General features: G+C 37.5%; 6 protein-coding genes across 6 annotated transcripts; 5 read left to right on the forward strand and 1 right to left on the reverse strand.

Annotated features, from left to right (window-relative positions):
• Nucleotides 1-2,083: 2,083 nt before the first annotated feature.
• Nucleotides 2,084-2,835, forward strand: LOC105167105 (17.8 kDa class I heat shock protein). Its single transcript, XM_011086680.3, has one exon. The coding sequence runs from the start codon at nucleotides 2,211-2,213 to the stop codon at nucleotides 2,688-2,690; it is 480 nt and encodes a 159-aa protein (XP_011084982.1). The 5' UTR covers nucleotides 2,084-2,210; the 3' UTR covers nucleotides 2,691-2,835.
• A 307-nt stretch (nucleotides 2,836-3,142) lies between these two features.
• LOC105167104 (UDP-glycosyltransferase 76B1) lies at nucleotides 3,143-5,899 on the forward strand. Its single transcript, XM_011086679.3, has 2 exons — nucleotides 3,143-3,829; nucleotides 4,851-5,899. The coding sequence occupies exons 1-2, from the start codon at nucleotides 3,319-3,321 to the stop codon at nucleotides 5,726-5,728; spliced, it is 1,389 nt and encodes a 462-aa protein (XP_011084981.1). The 5' UTR covers nucleotides 3,143-3,318; the 3' UTR covers nucleotides 5,729-5,899.
• A 192-nt stretch (nucleotides 5,900-6,091) lies between these two features.
• On the forward strand, nucleotides 6,092-7,925 carry LOC105167103 (UDP-glycosyltransferase 76F1). The gene is made up of 2 exons (XM_011086678.3): nucleotides 6,092-6,749; nucleotides 7,000-7,925. The coding sequence occupies exons 1-2, from the start codon at nucleotides 6,251-6,253 to the stop codon at nucleotides 7,875-7,877; spliced, it is 1,377 nt and encodes a 458-aa protein (XP_011084980.2). The 5' UTR covers nucleotides 6,092-6,250; the 3' UTR covers nucleotides 7,878-7,925.
• Nucleotides 7,926-10,691: 2,766 nt separating this feature from the next.
• Nucleotides 10,692-12,848, forward strand: LOC105167102 (UDP-glycosyltransferase 76B1). The gene is made up of 2 exons (XM_011086677.3): nucleotides 10,692-11,271; nucleotides 11,771-12,848. Exons 1-2 carry the CDS (start codon nucleotides 10,776-10,778, stop codon nucleotides 12,658-12,660), a joined length of 1,386 nt encoding a protein of 461 aa, XP_011084979.1. The 5' UTR covers nucleotides 10,692-10,775; the 3' UTR covers nucleotides 12,661-12,848.
• Nucleotides 12,849-13,876: 1,028 nt separating this feature from the next.
• On the forward strand, nucleotides 13,877-16,613 carry LOC105167101 (7-deoxyloganetic acid glucosyl transferase). The gene is made up of 2 exons (XM_011086676.3): nucleotides 13,877-14,709; nucleotides 15,491-16,613. Exons 1-2 carry the CDS (start codon nucleotides 14,181-14,183, stop codon nucleotides 16,459-16,461), a joined length of 1,500 nt encoding a protein of 499 aa, XP_011084978.1. The 5' UTR covers nucleotides 13,877-14,180; the 3' UTR covers nucleotides 16,462-16,613.
• Nucleotides 16,614-17,233: 620 nt separating this feature from the next.
• On the reverse strand, nucleotides 17,234-18,102 carry LOC105167100 (17.3 kDa class I heat shock protein-like). Its single transcript, XM_011086675.3, has one exon. The coding sequence runs from the start codon at nucleotides 17,961-17,963 to the stop codon at nucleotides 17,484-17,486; it is 480 nt and encodes a 159-aa protein (XP_011084977.1). The 5' UTR covers nucleotides 17,964-18,102; the 3' UTR covers nucleotides 17,234-17,483.
• Between the last annotated feature and the right edge of the window lie 902 nt (nucleotides 18,103-19,004).

Consider the following 19,004-nt stretch of genomic DNA (forward strand, 5'->3'; position numbering starts at 1 on the left):
ATGAGTCTTAGATGAACTTGGTAAAATTATTCGTGTTCTCATGAAGACAACGATGTGTAGTGCTGATGGTAGTCTGATTTGGCACAAAAAAATTCCTTTCATTTTATCTTCTACATAGGAAAAAACAAGCTCTTGTGTTATTGACTTGCTATGGGAAAGGATACAGAAAGGGGCAATTATACACATTTTTGTACAAGAAGATATAGTTAGTCTCCAGCCTCTAATAATACCGGATGGAAGACATAATCAGTTCTAGCTGGAAAGCCACATTCAACAAGGAGGTTCCAAATCCATCATTGCTCAAAACATAAAAGAAGATTTCGAAAATAAGTAAAATCCTCAGCCAGAGTAGGAAGGTTAAAAAGTAACAAGCAAATGATACACCACATCAATCTTCATTGAACAACCTCTTTCTTTTAGTTATCCATCTTTTTGTTGTGACCTCCATACACGACCAAATTGAAAAACGCTCAATCTGCAATACAAAAATTCGCAGCAGAGGAATGTATATATAGATGATGATTGCTCAAGTAGAGATGTCAATGGCCTTCACCTCGCCTCCTTTGGCACAGTGACTATGAGCACCCCATTCTCCATTGCTGCCTTCACCTGATGCTGCTCCTCTCCAGGCGATGCCATTTGTCATTTTTCTCCTCCTGCTCTTTGCTTCTCTCCCGCTTATCTGTAGAATTCTCCCATCCTCAACCTCCACCTTAACTTCCTCTTTCTTCAACCCAGGAACATCGAATGAAAACGTTGCTCCGGTGGTTGCCATTAAAGAAGCTTGGAATCATAGACATTTTGGGTTTCTGAAAGAAGGAATGACCACTCTGATGCTTTCTGCCTGCAGAATCTGGAGGAATAGAAGGAGCACCAATATTTATAGTCGTTGAGCAGACAATTCTCACGCCTTTCAGTTAAGTTCTAAGACGTTCACGCTTTCAGCAATTCTTACTTTACACCAGCTTCCAGATAAAAATTGTTCGTTCGAGAAGCCTATGCATCCTTCTTTATTATTTTTTTCTGAGACGGAATATGGATGGGGCAGTAGCATTTTAGGAAAGCATACGAAGTTTACAAAAATTAACATACGAATTTTCTGCCACTTTTTGTCTCAACTAATGATCTTCTCTTTTCAACTTTGACTGAAAGAGTGTGTAATTACTCAAATATCGCAGGTGTATTCTATAAAAGATGTATCGCAGAGTCAATGGAAAATAAGAAATTGTTATGTCGCTGATTTAATATTGATATCAAATAATATATGATGAATGCTGTATCAGCATAATATTGTTTATTGAATTGTTATAATATTTGATAATTATACATATGTTTTATACTAAAAATGCAAAATGTTAGTATAAGGTGGGCTGGTAGACGATAGTCCCATTTTCCCCGACTCTAAAGTCTGGTTTACCGGCAGGTATTGGGCTGGATATCTACATTATTCCAGTCCAACGCCGTTTAACCAAATTTTCTAGCGGCTTGGTAATAATGTCTATGGCCTAGTATTGGTTTCTGTTATACCAACATTAGTTGGATTTTCATTTTGTGCTTGATTAAAAGGTGGCTTATATGCAATTTTACATTTAATCTTTATTTTTATCAGTCAATTGTCTATATTATTACTAATTTTCTCCAAACTTCTACTAAAAATAATTCATTATATTAAATGTTCTGACAACTTATCTCTCAAATGACCCACGAACAAAATTTGTCAAAAGCCACTCTAAATCATCGTAAAAAGAAGTTATTAAGAACGTTATAAATATATTAAAAAATATTCTAATAAATTATCAAATGAAAAGTAAAAAGGCTATTCATAATAAATTTTCAGCTGAGGCAAAATCTCGAATTCAATCCGAGCCCTACAATCCAACATCTCGCGGTAAACAATGCGTAATTGCATAACAAGAGGAAAGGTGTGGAATCCCAATCTGGCTCCATACAGAAGGTTATAGAGGCTTGCGGAAAGAACCAGTTTTGTCTAGAAGATTTCGTCCGTGGCTGAAAGCGCTACTTTCAGAACATACATGAAAATGCGAGAATCATCTGCTTGCAGTTGCCCATATAAATAAACGTGCTCCTTCGACCAAATTCCACAACAAAGATTGATCATATAAGCCCAAAGTAACAACACAATCTTCATCAATCGAACAAAGCCACTCTCTCCCTCTCTCTCTCTTCTTGCACTGCACAATATTAACAAAATGTCTCTGATTCCAAGCTTCTTTGGCAACCGTCGGAGCAACGTCTTCGATCCATTCTCGCTGGATATCTGGGATCCCTTTGAGGGCTTCCCTTTTTCCACTGCCGTCGCCAATCTCCCATCCTCCGCTCGAGAAACCAGGGCCATCGCCAACCCCCGCATCGACTGGAAAGAAACGCCAGAGGCCCATGTGTTCAAGGTGGATGTTCCTGGGTTGAAGAAAGAGGAAGTTAAGGTGGAGGTTGAGGATGGCACAATTCTGCAGATAAGTGGGGAGAGAAGCAAAGAGCAGGAGGAGAAGAACGACAAATGGCACCGCGTGGAGAGGAGCAGCGGCAAGTTCCTCCGCCGGTTCAGGCTGCCGGAGAATGCCAAGTTGGATCAGGTGAAGGCGGCAATGGAGAATGGGGTGCTGACAGTCACGGTGCCCAAGGAGGAGGTGAAGAAGCCCGAGGTTAAGGCCATCGACATCTCTGCTTGAGCAATCATCATATATATATTACACCTCTGCCGTGGATTTCCTATTGCAGATTGAGCGTTTTTCAATTTGGTTCTGTTGAATAATGTTGTCATCGTCCTGTTTGCATACTACGAACTAAGGAATTTATGTACTTCAATTTGCATGAGTTTCTATATGTCAACGTTCATTAATAGGGAAAAAAAATAAAAAATATTAACTTATGTTTTTAATTTTAAAGATAATACCATTTTAGAGATACTCTCATCTAATCCAATAAAATCTTACCTTAATAAAATCTAATTAATTAACTATTAGTATAATTGTATTATTAATTATCTATAATAATGTTTTAAAGTATAATTTAATATGATCAATATAGTATAAAAATTATATTAGTACAGGAAAGTATAAGGATGAAGATAAGTAGAGTAATGAGATGTAAGTGTAAGAGTAAGAAACGTAGTCAAATTTTCATTCTCCTCAGCGTGTTCAAACTTGCATTTTGATTTTGAAGTCAAAAAGCAGAATTAGCCATCGCATCCCTCACTCCCAAAAATCATGTATCTATCTGCACTTCATTGTCTTCTCAACCCAAACTCTATTGCCAAGAACACCTGCTCCTCTCTGACTCTCCCCGAAGAAATCAAGAATGGCGACGGAGAATCAAAGACAACCCTCGAAACTCGAAAAACCCATCAATGGCAAGAGGCTTCTCTTCTTCTCTCTACCTCTACAAGGCCACATGACCCCCATGCTTCAGCTCGCTGACATTCTCCACTCCAAAGGCTTCTCCATAACTTTCATTCACACCAAATACAATTCTCCCAATCCCTCAAATTACCCCCACTTTACTTTCCAGCCCATCTCGGACGATCTCTCCGAAGCCGAAACCTCGGGGCTATCTGTATTTGATCTGGCCTATCTTATCAATGTCAAATGCGTGGCACCTTTTCGAGATTGTTTGGATCAATTGTTCTCGGATTCCCCCGAGGAGCGTCCCTTCGCGGGCCTGATCTCGGATCCTGCCTTACATTTTACCAGGGAAGTTGCCAAGAGTTTTCAGCTGCAGAGGTTTGTGTTGAGAACCTCCGGCGTCGGCGCTTTTCGGGCTTTTAGTTCGTTTCCGCTGCTTCAGGAAAAAGGGTATCTCCCGATTCAAGGTAAGATGTTCAGATTGTCTGAAAAATGGGTTTTAAGGTATTCAGGAATTGTTAGGTGTACCTTTTCAATAAAAGGGTTGAAAAGTTCTTATTTTCAGTCTTAGAATAAAATATTAGGCGGCTATCTGTATTTGTTTCTGAAAATTTTGGTCTTTTAAAGTTATTGAATGGTATAAATTTGTCCAAGCGTTCAGAGGTTGGACTTAACCTGTTGCTGTGAATACATTCTCTGTTGAGAATCACAAATCCATTTACATGACATTGTACCAGTGATATGATTTAGCTCTTTGGGCATTCATGTCTAGATGTAAGGCAAATTACCAACGACATAACTTGCCGTGCTATTCTTCGTTCCCTCTTATTCTTTTTTCACTGGTTTAATCCAATACCTAACATGGTAGTAGGGTAGTCTCAATTGGCCTGTTCTGCATATTGCAGGATGTGTAAAATGTATACTTGGCTCTATTCAGTTCCTATTCATTATTCATTGTGGGATGATGATTCTCATCATCGTTACTTTACGATTAGTTATGTTTTTGTCTTATGCCGGAGGAACTTTCCAAAATTTCTATGTTGTGAGTTCATGTAGGCCATTGCTTTACTCCATTTTGGCTTGTAAAGCCTTTCTTCCATCACTTGAAATGGTTATATTCAAGTTTTAGAGAAGACATTGGTTCTCATAATCCAAGCTGAGACATTTGAGTTAAATTCATGCTTTATCGAAGTAAAGTGGATCTTATAAGATTGCAGCACTATCTACAGATCATTGCTGTGATGATATGTGTGATATTATTGATTCGATTTTATGGAGTGATTTACTCCATTTGACATTTTCTCATATGCCAGTTTGTTTCATGTTATTGTTAGAGAGATTGAATGCATATAATCTATATCTGTGAACATAGGTGAACCAGATAAATCGTCAGCCCTTTCCTCCTCTCTTTGTCCAAAATTGAACTTTTTTATCTTAAAGACTGGACAACCGGCTTGTTATAACCCATTCTCTTGCTCATATATGTAGATTCTCAATTGGAAGAGCTTGTTGCTGAGCTTCCTCCACTGAGGGTCAAAGATCTTCCTGTTATCAATGTACCGGACCTAGAGAAGTTCTACAAGCTGATTGCATCACTGATTGAGGAAGCTAAGACTTCTTCAGGAGTAATATTTAACTCATTTGAAGAACTTGAGAATTCAGCAATTGATGCACTGCATGAAGGATTTCCAGCCCCCATATTCCCAATAGGTCCCTTTCACAAATACTTTCCCGCAACTTCAAGCAGCTTCTTGAAACCCGACGAGAGTTCTATTTCTTGGCTAGACAAGCAGGAACCAAAATCAGTAATATATGTCAGTTTTGGGAGTATTGCTGCAGTGGAAGAAAAGGAATTCTTGGAAATAGCTTGGGGCCTAGCTAATAGCAAGTGCAGGTTCCTATGGGTGATTAGACCTGGATCAGTCAATGGCTTAGACTGGCATGAAGCATTGCCGAAGGGGTTCTTAGACATGTTGGATGGAAGAGGACATATTGTTAAATGGGCTTCTCAGCTGGAAGTATTGGCACATCCTGCTGTTGGAGCATTTTGGACGCATAATGGTTGGAATTCGACCCTGGAGAGTATTTCAGAAGGGGTGCCAATGATTTGTATGCCATGTTTTGCCGACCAGATGGTAAATGCAAGGTATGTTACTTATTCTTGGAAAGTAGGAGTGGAATTGAGGAATGGCTTGGAGAGGAAAAATATTGAGAGGGCCATCAGAAGACTTATGGTGGAGGAAGAAGGTGAAGAGATTAGAAAGAGGGCGTTGGATCTGAAGGAAAAGGCTAAGTCAACCTTGACACAGAGTGGAGCTTCATTCAAATCTCTCGAGAGCTTAATCAGCTGCCTTTCTTCATCCTGACCACAACAAAGTTTAATTCTGGATACCTTCATGATTCTTGATATTGCTTCTTAGGTTTGATTTCCCAATGGATTAAGTGACTTTAGTTAATTTATCATGCTATTTTGTGCTGTGTTTTTGAACTTTGTATAAACTGGGCATGAGGTTCTACGCATTTATAATTTGCTATCATTCTTGCTGCAGAAATGAAATAATATGAAATCCGATTATCTACAGTGCATTAACTTCATTAGACCCGTGAACGGTTAACTGCCCTGTGGGCTACTGGCGGAAAAATGTTATTTAATATACTCTGTAAACACTATTAATGTAATGTAAGCATATCGAGGTTGGATTAGTACAAATAACTTGAATATGAGAAGCAGACAACTAGCTATCACGTGGTATGCAAATTTCCATGTATTCGCTCAATTCTAGGACTAGAAACAGAACCTGTTATCCTTTAAAACAAAAAAGACTGTGTGCTAAAAACTGATAAATATGCCTTATTGATGAGCAAAAGTTCAGTGAAAAACAAGCTTCATGGAGAACAGAGGGGAGTCTCAACTGCAAGAGAGACTAGGCCGCCGGTTGTTATTCTTTCCGCTACCACTGCAAGGCCATATCAATCCTATGCTTCAGCTAGCAAACATTCTGCATTCAAAAGGCTTTTCCATAACCATTGTCCACACTAAGCTGAACTCCCCCAATCCTTCAAATTATCCTCACTTCACTTTTTTCCTCATCGATGATGGATTATCCGAAAATAGCGAAGCTTCCAGAAATGATATCATCTCGCTTCTTACAGTGCTTAATGTCAAATGTATTGAACCCTTTAAACAAGCTATGTCTGAACTGTTAGCAGACAGCTCTGGGGATCCAATTGCATGTTTAATCTCAGATGCTATCTTGCATTTCACAACCGCTGTTTGTAAGAGCTTGAATCTACCAAGGCTTGTTTTAAGAACTGGAGGGGTGTCTTCTTTCCTGGCTTTTGCAGCATTTCCACTTCTGCTCGAGAAAGGCTATCTCCCTGTTCAAGGTTTGTCTCTTTACTATGTTGCAAAATTTTTAACTTCTTTCTTTGCTTCTAGACTTGATTTAGCTCCTCTTTTCAGGACTTGTATGTTTTGCTGAAAACCGGTATACACAGTTCAGAAAGCCAAGAGACAAATATTAGATTAATCTAAGACAACTAATTTTGGAGTTGCTTCTTTTGTATAGATATTCTTTATCAGCACAAATTTGGAAACAAATAAACACACTCAAATCTCATTTCTATGTGTATTCAGATGCGAAATCGGAAGAGCCAGTTGAGGAGCTTCCTCCACTCAGAATCAAAGATCTTCCAGTTATCACTACATCTCATCCAGAAAAGCTTTACCGTCTAGTAGAAGGAATGATACAGGAAACGAAAGCTTCTTCAGGACTAATTTGGAACTCTTTCGAAGAACTTGAGGAATCATCACTCGTCAAACTGCGCCAAGATTTTCAAATCCCGATCTTCCCAATAGGCCCATTTCACAAGCATTTTGCAGCCTCTTCCAGCAACTTGTTAGCAGAAGACCACAGTTCAATTTCTTGGCTAGACAAACAAGCGCCTAATTCTGTCATTTATGTGAGCTTCGGTAGCATTGCAGCAATAGAAGAAAAAGACTTCTTGGAAGTTGCTTGGGGGCTGGCCAAGAGCAGGCACCCGTTCTTATGGGTCGTTAGGCCTGGACTGATCCATGGTGCTGAGTGGTTGGAGCCTTTACCAGAAGGTTTCCTGGAGTCATTGGATGGAAAAGGGCATATTGTGAAATGGGCTCCTCAGCTGGAAGTTCTTGCACATCCGTCTGTGGGCGCTTTTTGGACTCACAACGGGTGGAACTCGACTCTAGAAAGTATTTGTGAAGGGGTGCCAATGATTTGCACGCCATGTTTCACCGATCAGCTGGTGAATGCACGGTACGTTAGCCACTTCTGGAAAGTCGGTGTGCAGTTGGAGAATGGCCTGAGCAGGGAAAAGATTGAGATGGTCATCAAAAGAGTGATGGAGGAGAAAGAAGGTGAAGAAGTTAGAGAAAGAGTTGTACATTTGCAAGAAAAGGCTAATCTTTGTGTTCAGCCTGGTGGCTCTTCATATGAGTCCTTAAAGAGCTTAGTCAATTACATTTCACTGTTCTGATCTTTGGTTCCGACAATTGAATTTGCAAGACTCAACACTTTTGTTAAATCTTTGTGTAAGATTTTAGACAGTTTGTTGTCTTGGTTTTCTTTGGTGGAACAAAAATTTCAACTTCAATTTATCACACTTCAGAAAGATGCTTTGTTTCAAGTAGGCTAAAATTTAAAATTATTTTTTACCTGGATTAACAAGCATAATATTTCTTACTTATAATTTTTGAAATAGAAAAAAAAATCTTACTCAAATTTAATTTGACCAAATCAAATTAATTACAAAATAAATGTGACATATTTAACATGTGATAATTTTTTTTTTTTTATGAATTGAAAACAAATTACGCGAAAACTGTATAGACAAGAACATACAGCCCATTGGTGGGGACCAATCTTCATATAAAGTCTTTATCATATGAACGTGCCGTAATTCAATTGTCCATCGAAAGGGATGAGAATAGTGAAATATTGCAACCACATGAAATTGAGGGATGAACTTTATATTGGCCTTAAGATACAGTTCTCATAGGATAAAACAAATTAAGAGAATGTATGAACATGAATGAGATGCATACCCGTCATCAACACCAAACTATTTCATGTTGACAACATTGAATATTTATCAACTTTTCCAAAACGATTTTCATTAAATTATATAAGTGATTGAGAATTTTAGTAAATATATAGGATGCCCAAATAAACTTTAGATATTTTTACAAAACTCATCAACAGCCTCAGCTCCATAAGCTCATTGCATTCTTTCTTTCTGTTGATGTTGTTATACAAATACTACATCGTAAATATTATAAAAAAGAAATATGCAATCAATCTCCTTGTAACATGGGATATATACAAAATACACCTTATAACAAACATATATTAAATTACTTTTCTATAATTTGTTTATTTAGAATATTATAAAAATAAATTGCATGAAAACCCATTATAAAAAAGGTACAAGTATACACAGGATTGATAAAGTGATGGACAAATCTTAATTTACTCTTAAGTAGTGCCTTCCTAAATGATCAATGATTTGGCTGCCGGCATATACATATGCTGCGGACATGTACCATGGTTTGGAATCACTACGAAAAAGTTAATATTATTGTCATAATATCTTACACGATCACCATCTTCTACCTAATATATGAAAACGACATTGTTTTCTTTATATGATGGAGGAGATGATCCTTATTCAAAGGAAAAATTGCATAAAATTCTTTTATATTTTCAAATTTTAGTTAAAAAGCTTTCTATATTAAAAAATAGGTAATTTTTTTTTTGTGTTTTTAAAAATATTGCATACTCTCCCTTTTTATTAAGTAAGTTTAATGACACTAAATTTTATGTTGAATTGCCCATTATACCCTTTTATAACAGCCATTGATATTCAGTTATAAAAAATAAACGATCCAAATATTAAATAATTTAAAATATATTTTACATATATATATAATTATATATACACTATATATAATATAATTTATATATCAGGCAACGCCTGTCATCCATGTGGGCAGCGAAACCATTGCCACACAAACAGTTCTAGCCAGTCGTTGCCCTTCTAAAGGGGCGACCTCGCCCTCATCACCCCCGCCCCCACCCCCTCTTGGAAGGGGCAACGGCTAGATCCTGGACGAAATTGCCCTAGATCACGTTGCACAGACCTAGGGCGATGTTGCCCCTGTAGCCCAGGCCTAAGTGACAGTGGTTGCCCAGCGTCAACGGCGAAGAAAACCAAAAAAAATAATTTTAGTTTTTAAAAAATAAAATAAATATATTTTTTTAATTTTAAATATTTAATTTAAATATTATTTATAGTAAATAATATAACTTAAAATGAGGTATTTTGATATTTAATTAGTATATTTTATAATTTTTTAATTATTGAAATATATTTAAATTAATTAATTATTAGAAGTGACTTTTATATTGCATATGAATTTTTAATTTAAAAGTGAATTTTAATATATTAAATTTTTATTGTGTTTTTTAAATTCAAATTTTAATTTTTTAAAAAATTATATACTTTTTAGGTTTTAATATTTAAATTAATATATTTTATAAATAAATATAATTTATTATAATAGAATATATTTAAATAAAAAAATAATATAAATAAATCAATTTAAAATATTTTAAATGTGAAAAAATGGATAAAATGGATATTATACACTTAAATTAACTCTAAAAAGGCCAAATAATAAAGCTCACTCGCATGCGAGTGTCAGACACACTTTTTCGTTGTATTTTATAGAGCACAAAGAATTTATAACACAACCAGATTTCTCGCTATTTTACTAAAGTACACGGGGTGCCTCGTTCAAATTAAAAACATATAACTTTGATCCGGGTTGAAATCCACGCACCTTCTTGAACTGATCTCCCAAGCTGTTCGAGGTCGCTCCTCTCCCAAACTAGTGATTGGGCCCTGAGAAAAGAAGCAGATCGTTAGGCTTGTTGGGGTAGCCCCCAACTAAGACCCTCCGATGCTTAAGTCAGTGTTTGGTTCTAGGGTCGAAATAATAAGTTGCTTAGAAAAATAGCGAGCTGAAGCGACCTGTAAGTAAAATGTGATCAAGACCACCTCCTATTAATGCACTGACTGGGGGTATTTATAGATAGAGAGAAATCGGGGGTCTGTTGGTCCAATACGCGCGTTCCACGTGTCTCGGGTCATCGGGTCGGGTCACGATCCGACCCGGTCAAAAGTGCACGAGTTCAGCTGGTAAATTTGTAATTTGGAGCCCTATTAGGGACAAGTTGTCTTTTTACGAGAAAATAGAGTTTTACCCATATCAAACTTCAACATCCATAAGCAAACTGTTTGATGAACTTGTTTATATGATTTTTTCTTGGAGACCATAGTTACAATTAATATTGAACACACAGTAGGGAATTTATGGATAGTCCCAGTTCAGCAAACCGGCAACGAAGAAATGGGTGCAGAATAGTGCTGTTTCCACTGCCATTCCAGGGGCACATTAATCCCATGATTCAGCTTGCTAAAATCCTTCACTCCAGAGGATTCAGCATCTCTATCTTTCACACTCGATACAACTTTCCAGATCCATCCAACTACCCTCACTTCACTTTCCACCTGCTCTCAGACGGCTTATCAGAGCTCGAAGCTTCCACACTGGACACTCTACGGCTCGTTAAACTCCTTATCGCCAACTGCGTGGAGCCATTCGAGCAGTGTTTGGCTCAGATATTGTCGCCCGACGATTTAATTTGTCGAGTCGTGTGCGTGGTTAGCGATGCTATGTGGTATTTCACACAAGCTGCTGCCGACAAATTCAAGATTCCAAGAATTGTGCTACGGACTAGCAGTGTTTGTTCCTTTTTAGCTTTCTGTGCTCTTCCACTTTTACGAGAAAGATACCTCAGTTACATGGGTGAGTCTTCTTGTACAGCCCTTTAGCTGAATTCCTTCCTGTCCGTTGTTTGAGTGTTTGGATTAGTAGTGTTAGGAACGGATTGCAGTCAGATTGTGAAATAGTGCAAAAAATATGCAAAAAAGGTAATTGCAATATATAAGATTGATGGAGCCCAGGTAATAATTTTACATTCGCGGTTGTCCAAAATCGTTTTTGTAAGGATAGTTTTATGTGAATTACAATAAAATGTTAGTTATCATGCAACTGGATTCGCAAATGGTTGGGTGTGGATGTAATGTTGGGCAGGGTCAAAAACCAACTCTGGTGACTAAAAGAACAGTGTAAGTTGTTAATCGGAATGCATATGTAGTTTTCCAAAAGACATTGATTATTTGTGTAAATAAACCATCATTCAGAATGCAGATGCAATTATTGCTAATATATATGGTTCGTCATTTTAGCTGGTTGTTGTCTCGATTCATGAAGTATATGTAGTTATAATCCCTTTGTCCACCAGATTCCAAAATGGAGGCTGCAGTACTGGAGCTTCCACCCATCAAAGTAAAGGATATTCCACGACTTGAAACTCACGACGGGGAGGACATGTATCGGGCCATAGAAAACATGGTAAGAGAAACGAAGAAAGCTTCAGGTCTTGTCTTCAACACATTTCAAGAACTTGAAGAGCCCGAGCTGGCTAAACTTCAGGAGCAGTTTCTGATGCCAACGTTTACAATCGGCCCGTTTCACAAACGTTTTTCAGCAGCCTCAACCAGTTTGTTCACACAAGACAGAAGCTCTATTTCCTGGCTCGATGCACAAGCTCCAGGCTCTGTTCTCTACGTGAGTTTCGGGAGCATTGCAGCAATGGATCAACAAAAAATGAATGAAATGGCATGGGGATTAGCGGACAGCATGCAGCCATTCCTGTGGGTGGTCCGGCCTGGATTAGTCCGTGACTCAGAATGGCTAGCAATGCTGCCAGATGAGTTCTTGGAGGCAACTCATGACAGGGGATATATTGTGAAATGGGCTCCTCAACAAGAAGTTCTGTCTCATCCTGCCGTTGGTGGATTTTGGACTCACAGTGGATGGAACTCGACTCTGGAGAGTATTTGTGAAGGAGTTCCAATGATTTGTTCACCTTTCTTTGGTGATCAGATGGTGAACTCCAGATACGTTAATGATATCTGGAGAATCGGGATCAGGTTGGAGAAAGGGCTGGAAAGAGGAGAAATCAGGGATGCAGTTAGAAGACTCATGGTGGAAAGAGATGGGGAAGAAATGAGGCAGAGAGTTATGTGCCTGAAGGAGAAAGCTGGATTTTGTTTAAACTCAGGTGGCTCTTCCTACGAAGCACTTGATGCCTTAGTTGATTTTATTTCATCATTCACATTTCCTGCTTAGAGGGGTAACCTCTTTTTAAAATATGTTATAAGATATTTGAAAGTTTATAATATACTACAAAGTATTTGATAATTTTTATAGGAAAAGATCCTATAAATTCTAGAAATAAGAGCATCGACAGTAAATGTAGCAAAACTGTTTCATCCTCACAACATTTATTTGCAGATTCAACTTTGTTTGGATCATAATTCAAAGTGTTTGGTGTATTGGAATATTAAAAAAATTTGATGATATATTCTATATTATCGAATATAATAGAATACTTTGATTAATGTCCAAATTTTTTGAAAGATTTTGTGATTGATGATATACCTAAGACTTGTATTAGATCTTGGACATGACTCTGTCGCAATGTTTTGGTATCGCCAACTGCATGGTGGCACAAATGCTCGGCTCAATCGTTATCCAGCCACAGGGCAGTGGAGGAGCTATCGCTCAATAGATAATCGTTAACCATCCTACGGTTACAAGTTGATCTTCTTGATAGTTCACACATTGACAATAGTCGATAAGTATACATTTAATTTTTGCTAAACTGCAAAATAAGCACACGACAAATTAATTATACTTACAATATAATTGGTCAAATTCAACTAAAGCCTATGAATTAGAGTTTTCTCACGTAATGTAATTATCCATTGATTTAGTTATTATCCAATAACAGTACAGTGGAATGACTCGCTGAACAGATAAAGATACTACAGCGATAACAGACTGATCTTTTCAAGAGCTCAAATCAATATACTACAGCGATAACTGATCTTTCCAAGAGCTCACATCAATGTGGAAGGTTTGGCAGCTAAAAGTCATGGATGATCCAGGAAAAAACCATCTTGAACCAGAATAAACGACGTGGATTGGTACTGTTTCCAGTGCCACTACAAAGGCACATAAACCCCATGATTCAGCTGGCTCAAATCCTTCACGTGAGAGAACAAAGGCTTATTTTCAACACCTTCAAAGAACTTGAAGAGCCTGAACTATTCAAACTTCAGGAAAGCGATAGAATCCCAACGTTTTCCATCGGCCCATTTCACAAATGGTTTCCGGCTAGCTCAAGCAGTTTGTTAAGCAAGATAGAAGCTCTATTTCGTGGTTGGATGTACAGGCTCCCAAATCTTTGCTTTACATGAGCAGGAGAATATTGAATAAAGGATAAATTAAATTTATATATTTATATTGATACCAGTATTTTTCATTCAAAATTTAACAAAAAAAATTAAGTGTAAATGATGAACTTTTTGTGTGACAGTGATTTTAAAACTTTTTAAAAAGAACATATAATTTACGTTTTCAAAGACTGACAACGTGAAATTAACCCTAATTAAAAATTTATTGTCGGCTTGATTGTCCCCTTAGCGATTGGTCATTGGTACGTCTTGAGCTACTTATTCTTGTGAAGTTTCATGAAAATACAAACAAACCGAAACAGAGTCGCATGTGCCAAAAAGCTTGTCAAAGTTTAGGGGCTCCTCAGAACAATCAGACAATCGAACTCAAACATCAATCTACCTGTGGGGATGAGCCGCCAAGAAAGCACCGCCGTGTCTCCGCCGCACGTTCTCATTTTCCCTGTACCGCTGCAAGGCCACGTGAACTCCATGCTCAACCTGGCGGAGCTCCTCTGCCTCTCCGGCCTCCACGTCACCATTCTCCTCTCCGACTACACCCACAACCGCCTCCTCCGCCACGCCAGCCTCCAGTCCCGGTTCTCCCGCCACAGTGGCTTCCGGGTGGTCACCATCTCCGATGGCCTCCCTGCGGATCACCCCCGAGTGGGAGAGCGCATCGTGGATATTGTGTTGAGCCTCAAAGAAGTCGGTGGGCAACAGTTCCGCCACTTGATGGAGTCGACTGATGGGCTGAGTGATGGTGGCGCTAGGAGGCGGGTGAGCTGCCTGATCGTGGACGGGGTGTTCAGATTTGCGATTCCAGTGGTTGAAGAAATGGGAATTCCTTACATATACTTCAGGACAATCAGCGCGTGTTCCTTCTGGCCGTATTTCTGTCTTCAAGAGATTATCGATGCCGGCGAAGTCCCTTTGAAAGGTAATATTGATTATGGCACCGCACTTCTGAGATTCAATTGCTATGAATGATCAATTAGTGTGATTAGGAGAATTCTTGTCGAATCAGTATTGTTCGAATTAAATCATTTATAGAATAAAAATAATTATAGCATAAATTTATGGTACTTATTGTAATTTACATTCGGCCAACTTAACGTGTGAGTATGTAATGAATGAAAGGATTAATAATCAATATGATCATGAAAGTAGAACAACAAGACAATTCCCTTTTTGGTTTGGATGTTGCACAATTGGTACCATCCTCTACGTTCAGCACACATGCATGTGAGGTCCACTTCTAATGAATTGTACAATTAATACCATATCTTATTAAAAAAAAACATACGCTATTAAGCCATACACCAATAATGTTGATGGTATATATACTGTTGGAATTATAAATAAGATAACAATTATAAGGAAAGGCATGCACATTTTTAGAAATTGTAAGGGTTGGTTTTACCTGTATTTAAGCCACATCTTCAAGGAAGTTTATATAATTATCCAGCCTTTGGATCAGTGACTCAAGTGTAAGCTTGAGTTTTCAGTCAATTTTTATGTTGATATCCAATAATTTCTATGATGAACCGAGCAACTAAATTTAGTTGTTACAACATCATATGTCAGGAATATGCACTTAGATGCAAGTAGATCGAACCTTTTGATAGATACCACAATCAATAAATGTTGGTTAGGCTTGTACAACTGCGTCACAACAGTAATTTGGGCAGCACCCTGATTGTTGCTTTATTTGATTGCAGGGAAGAATGAGGACAAATTAACATATTGGAAAAAGAAAGAAATGGACCTGATGGTAACAAGCGTGCCGGGCATGGAGAGGGTTCTCCGGCGACGCGACATTCCAAGATTTTGCCAAGTAGAAGACATTAATCACCCTGGACTACAGACCATGAAAACAGAGACTAGAAGAACTATCGATGCCAGCGGACTCATACTCAATACATTTGAAGATCTGGAAGGGCCAATTCTTGATGAAATCCGCAAACACATTCCCAACCTATATTCCATCGGCCCCCTCCATGCACTTTTGAAAGCCGGGCTGGAGTCTGAAGGAATGGAATCATCGCGCAATCGTTCGAGCAGTTTTTGGGAGGAAGACCAAAACTGCATTGCCTGGCTTGACTCTCAGCCTGCCAGCTCTGTGATATATGTGAGCTTTGGAAGTGTTACAATATTGACAAGGGATGAACTGTTGGAATTCTGGTACGGGCTGGTTAATAGCGGGCACAGATTCTTGTGGGTAATAAGGCCTGATTCCATCATTGGAAACGATAACGGGAATGGGAATGAGATTCCAGTGGAGCTAGAGGAAGGTACCAAGTCAAGAGGGTACATGGTGGGATGGGTGCCGCAGCAGCAAGTTCTAGCCCATCCAGCAATCGGTGCGTTTTTCACGCACAGTGGATGGAATTCGACCCTGGAAAGTATTACATTAGGCCTGCCAATGCTGTGTTGGGCTTACTTTGCGGATCAGATAACAAATAGTAGGTTCGTAAGTGAGGTGTGGAAGGTTGGGTTGGACATGAAAGATACCTGTGATAGAATCATAGTGGAGAAGATGGTGAAGGAAGTGATGGAGGTGAGGAGGGAAGAATTCTTGGAGAGGGCTGATAGTATGGCGACTTTGGCAAGGAAGGCGATCTCTGAAGGGGGGTCATCTTACTTGAATTTGAATGGATTGATTGAGTTTTTGAAGTCGACAGTGTCTTGAGCTTGGTTTAGTAATTTGATGGATGTGTCCAATGTTTGCATTTGGATGTTTACCAATAATTGAGGAACATGTGAACTGCCCATAGGTTTATGTTGCACCAAATGAACTTGATAAACTTTTAATTAATTTGATACACTCTCACAAAAAGAAAACATAGTTGAACCTGAAACTACTCTGAGATTACAGGTAATTTTTCTCCAAATGAACTTGGTTGAGATGAAATTTCAAATTGAATATGTATTAAATGTAAAATAAAAGTGTAATTATGATAATTGATATGATATATAAAATGTGTTAAATAAGTCATTATAATAATTAATATCACATATTTTTTTCTAGAGCAGCAAGGTCTGTTTAAAATATTTTGTTTTAGATCGATGAAATTACACAACCGACATTATTAAACACAGTCCATTAGATGAAATACAAACATGATGTTTGATTTTGTTTTTAACTTGTTTTGGGGTGTTTTGTGGAGATAGAGAGAGAAAAACAAAGATAAATAAAAATAAGTTAAAGATAGTGTGTATGTTTAAATTATTTTTTGAGATAATATAAAATAAGTATGATATATTTAATATTGGGCAGTTACCAGACAAAAATTACTATTCATTGTCAAATTATGTCTCTTTTTATATGTATTTATATATAAATATATATAATTTATTTAATTGTGAATTAATTAAAATAAATATTATTTTTTAATTAATTGTACTTTTTGAACAAAAAATAATTAAAATTACTTTAAAATAATCAAAAATATATCTAAAACTTAAAAATCAAACAAATCGAATATATTCTATATTTTGATCAATCTCAAATATGAGCCAAAATCAAAACCAAACATTAAAATGTTTGAGGGAAACATGTACTCTGTTTCTTTGTTCAAAACTCAAAATCCATAATTTTATTGCACAAATACAACATTTTTACAACTCAATTACACAATTTTCACAACTATTTGCATACGTGAATCAGAGCAACGGCTTCAAGCTTAAAATCCACACAACTGCAGTACAGAATTAAGCAGAAATGTCAATGGCCTTCACCTCTGGCTTCTTCACCTCCTCCTTTGGCACCGTGACTGTCAGCACCCCATTCTCCATTGCCGCCTTCACCTGATCCAACTTGGCATTCTCCGGCAGCCTGAAGCGGCGGAGGAACTTCCCGCTGCTCCTCTCCACCCGGTGCCATTTCTCATTCTTCTCCTCCTGCTCTTTGCTTCTCTCCCCACTTATCTGCAGAATTCTCCCATCCTCAACCTCCACTTTAACTTCCTCTTTCTTCAACCCAGGAACGTCCACCTTGAACACATGGGTTTCCGGCGTCTCTTTCCAGTCGATGCGGGCGTTGGCGATGGCCCTGGTTTCTCGAGCGGAGGGTGGGAGATTGGCGACGGCTGTGGAGAAAGGGAAGCCCTCAAAGGGATCCCAAGCATCCAGCGAGAATGGATCGAAGACGTTGCTCCGGCGGTTGCCAAAGAAGCTTGGAATCAGAGACATTTTGTTACTTTTGGGCAAGAACAGCGGACGGCTTAGTGTGATTGATGAAGAGTGAGTCGTAAAACTTTCTTATGCCAAGGCTTGTTCGAATCTTTCTTGTAGAATTTGGTTGAAGGAGCAGGCTTATTTATATGGGCTAGCAAACGATTCTCGCACTTTCATGTATATTCCAAAAATCACGCTTTCAGTCACCATCGGAATCTTCTAGATAAAACTCACTTCTTTCTGCAAGCTTCTATATCCTTCTTTAAGCAGGGTCAGGAAGCATAAGAATCTCCACAGAGGGCAAACTTCAATTCAAATTTGCATTGAATTTTCTGTTATAAATTTTATTTTATGTTACTTCATTTGATGTACACATGTATATAAAATAATAGGATGAATAGCAATTTACGTCCTATAATATTAAAAATAAGCACATCATTCTTTTATGAAAAAAATATAGCAATTATCCCCCTATACTTTTTAAAATAAAGCAATTTAACTCCTTATATATGGAGGTAAATTGCTTCATTTTAAAAATCATATAGGGGTAAATTATTGTATTTTAAAAAATACAAAGAGATAAATCCAAACTGATTCGAATCAAATTTAATCAAATCAAAACTAAATTTATGATGAATAAATATATTTATTGTATAATTGATACACAAGTCAAAGAAAATAGTTAATCATGTGACAAATGCATGAGTAATAAATTAATTTAAATAAATATGATTTTAATAATAATTTTTCGTCCCTTTAGCAATTGGCATATCTTGAGCTACTTGGCCCATCCAAAATTACACAAAAGTAGGGACAAGTTAAATTGTATCTTTTATTGCAATAATTGTGACATCGATTTTATATATACATCATATAAATTTTTTTAGGTGAAATTAATGACGTAATTTTGATATATATATATATATATACTTATTGTGTATATGTAAATTCTTGTTAGAGTGTTTGATGGGAACAAATATATATTGTAACTTGTGCTAATTTTCACATAATTGGACCTTAATTTTTTGAATAGTAAGTCAATTATAAAACTTTTGG

The sequence above is a fragment of the Sesamum indicum genome, linkage group LG7, assembly GCF_026168435.1.
Source record: "Sesamum indicum cultivar Baizhima isolate 11 linkage group LG7, ASM2616843v1, whole genome shotgun sequence".
NCBI classification, from domain to species: Eukaryota; Viridiplantae; Streptophyta; class Magnoliopsida; order Lamiales; family Pedaliaceae; genus Sesamum; species Sesamum indicum.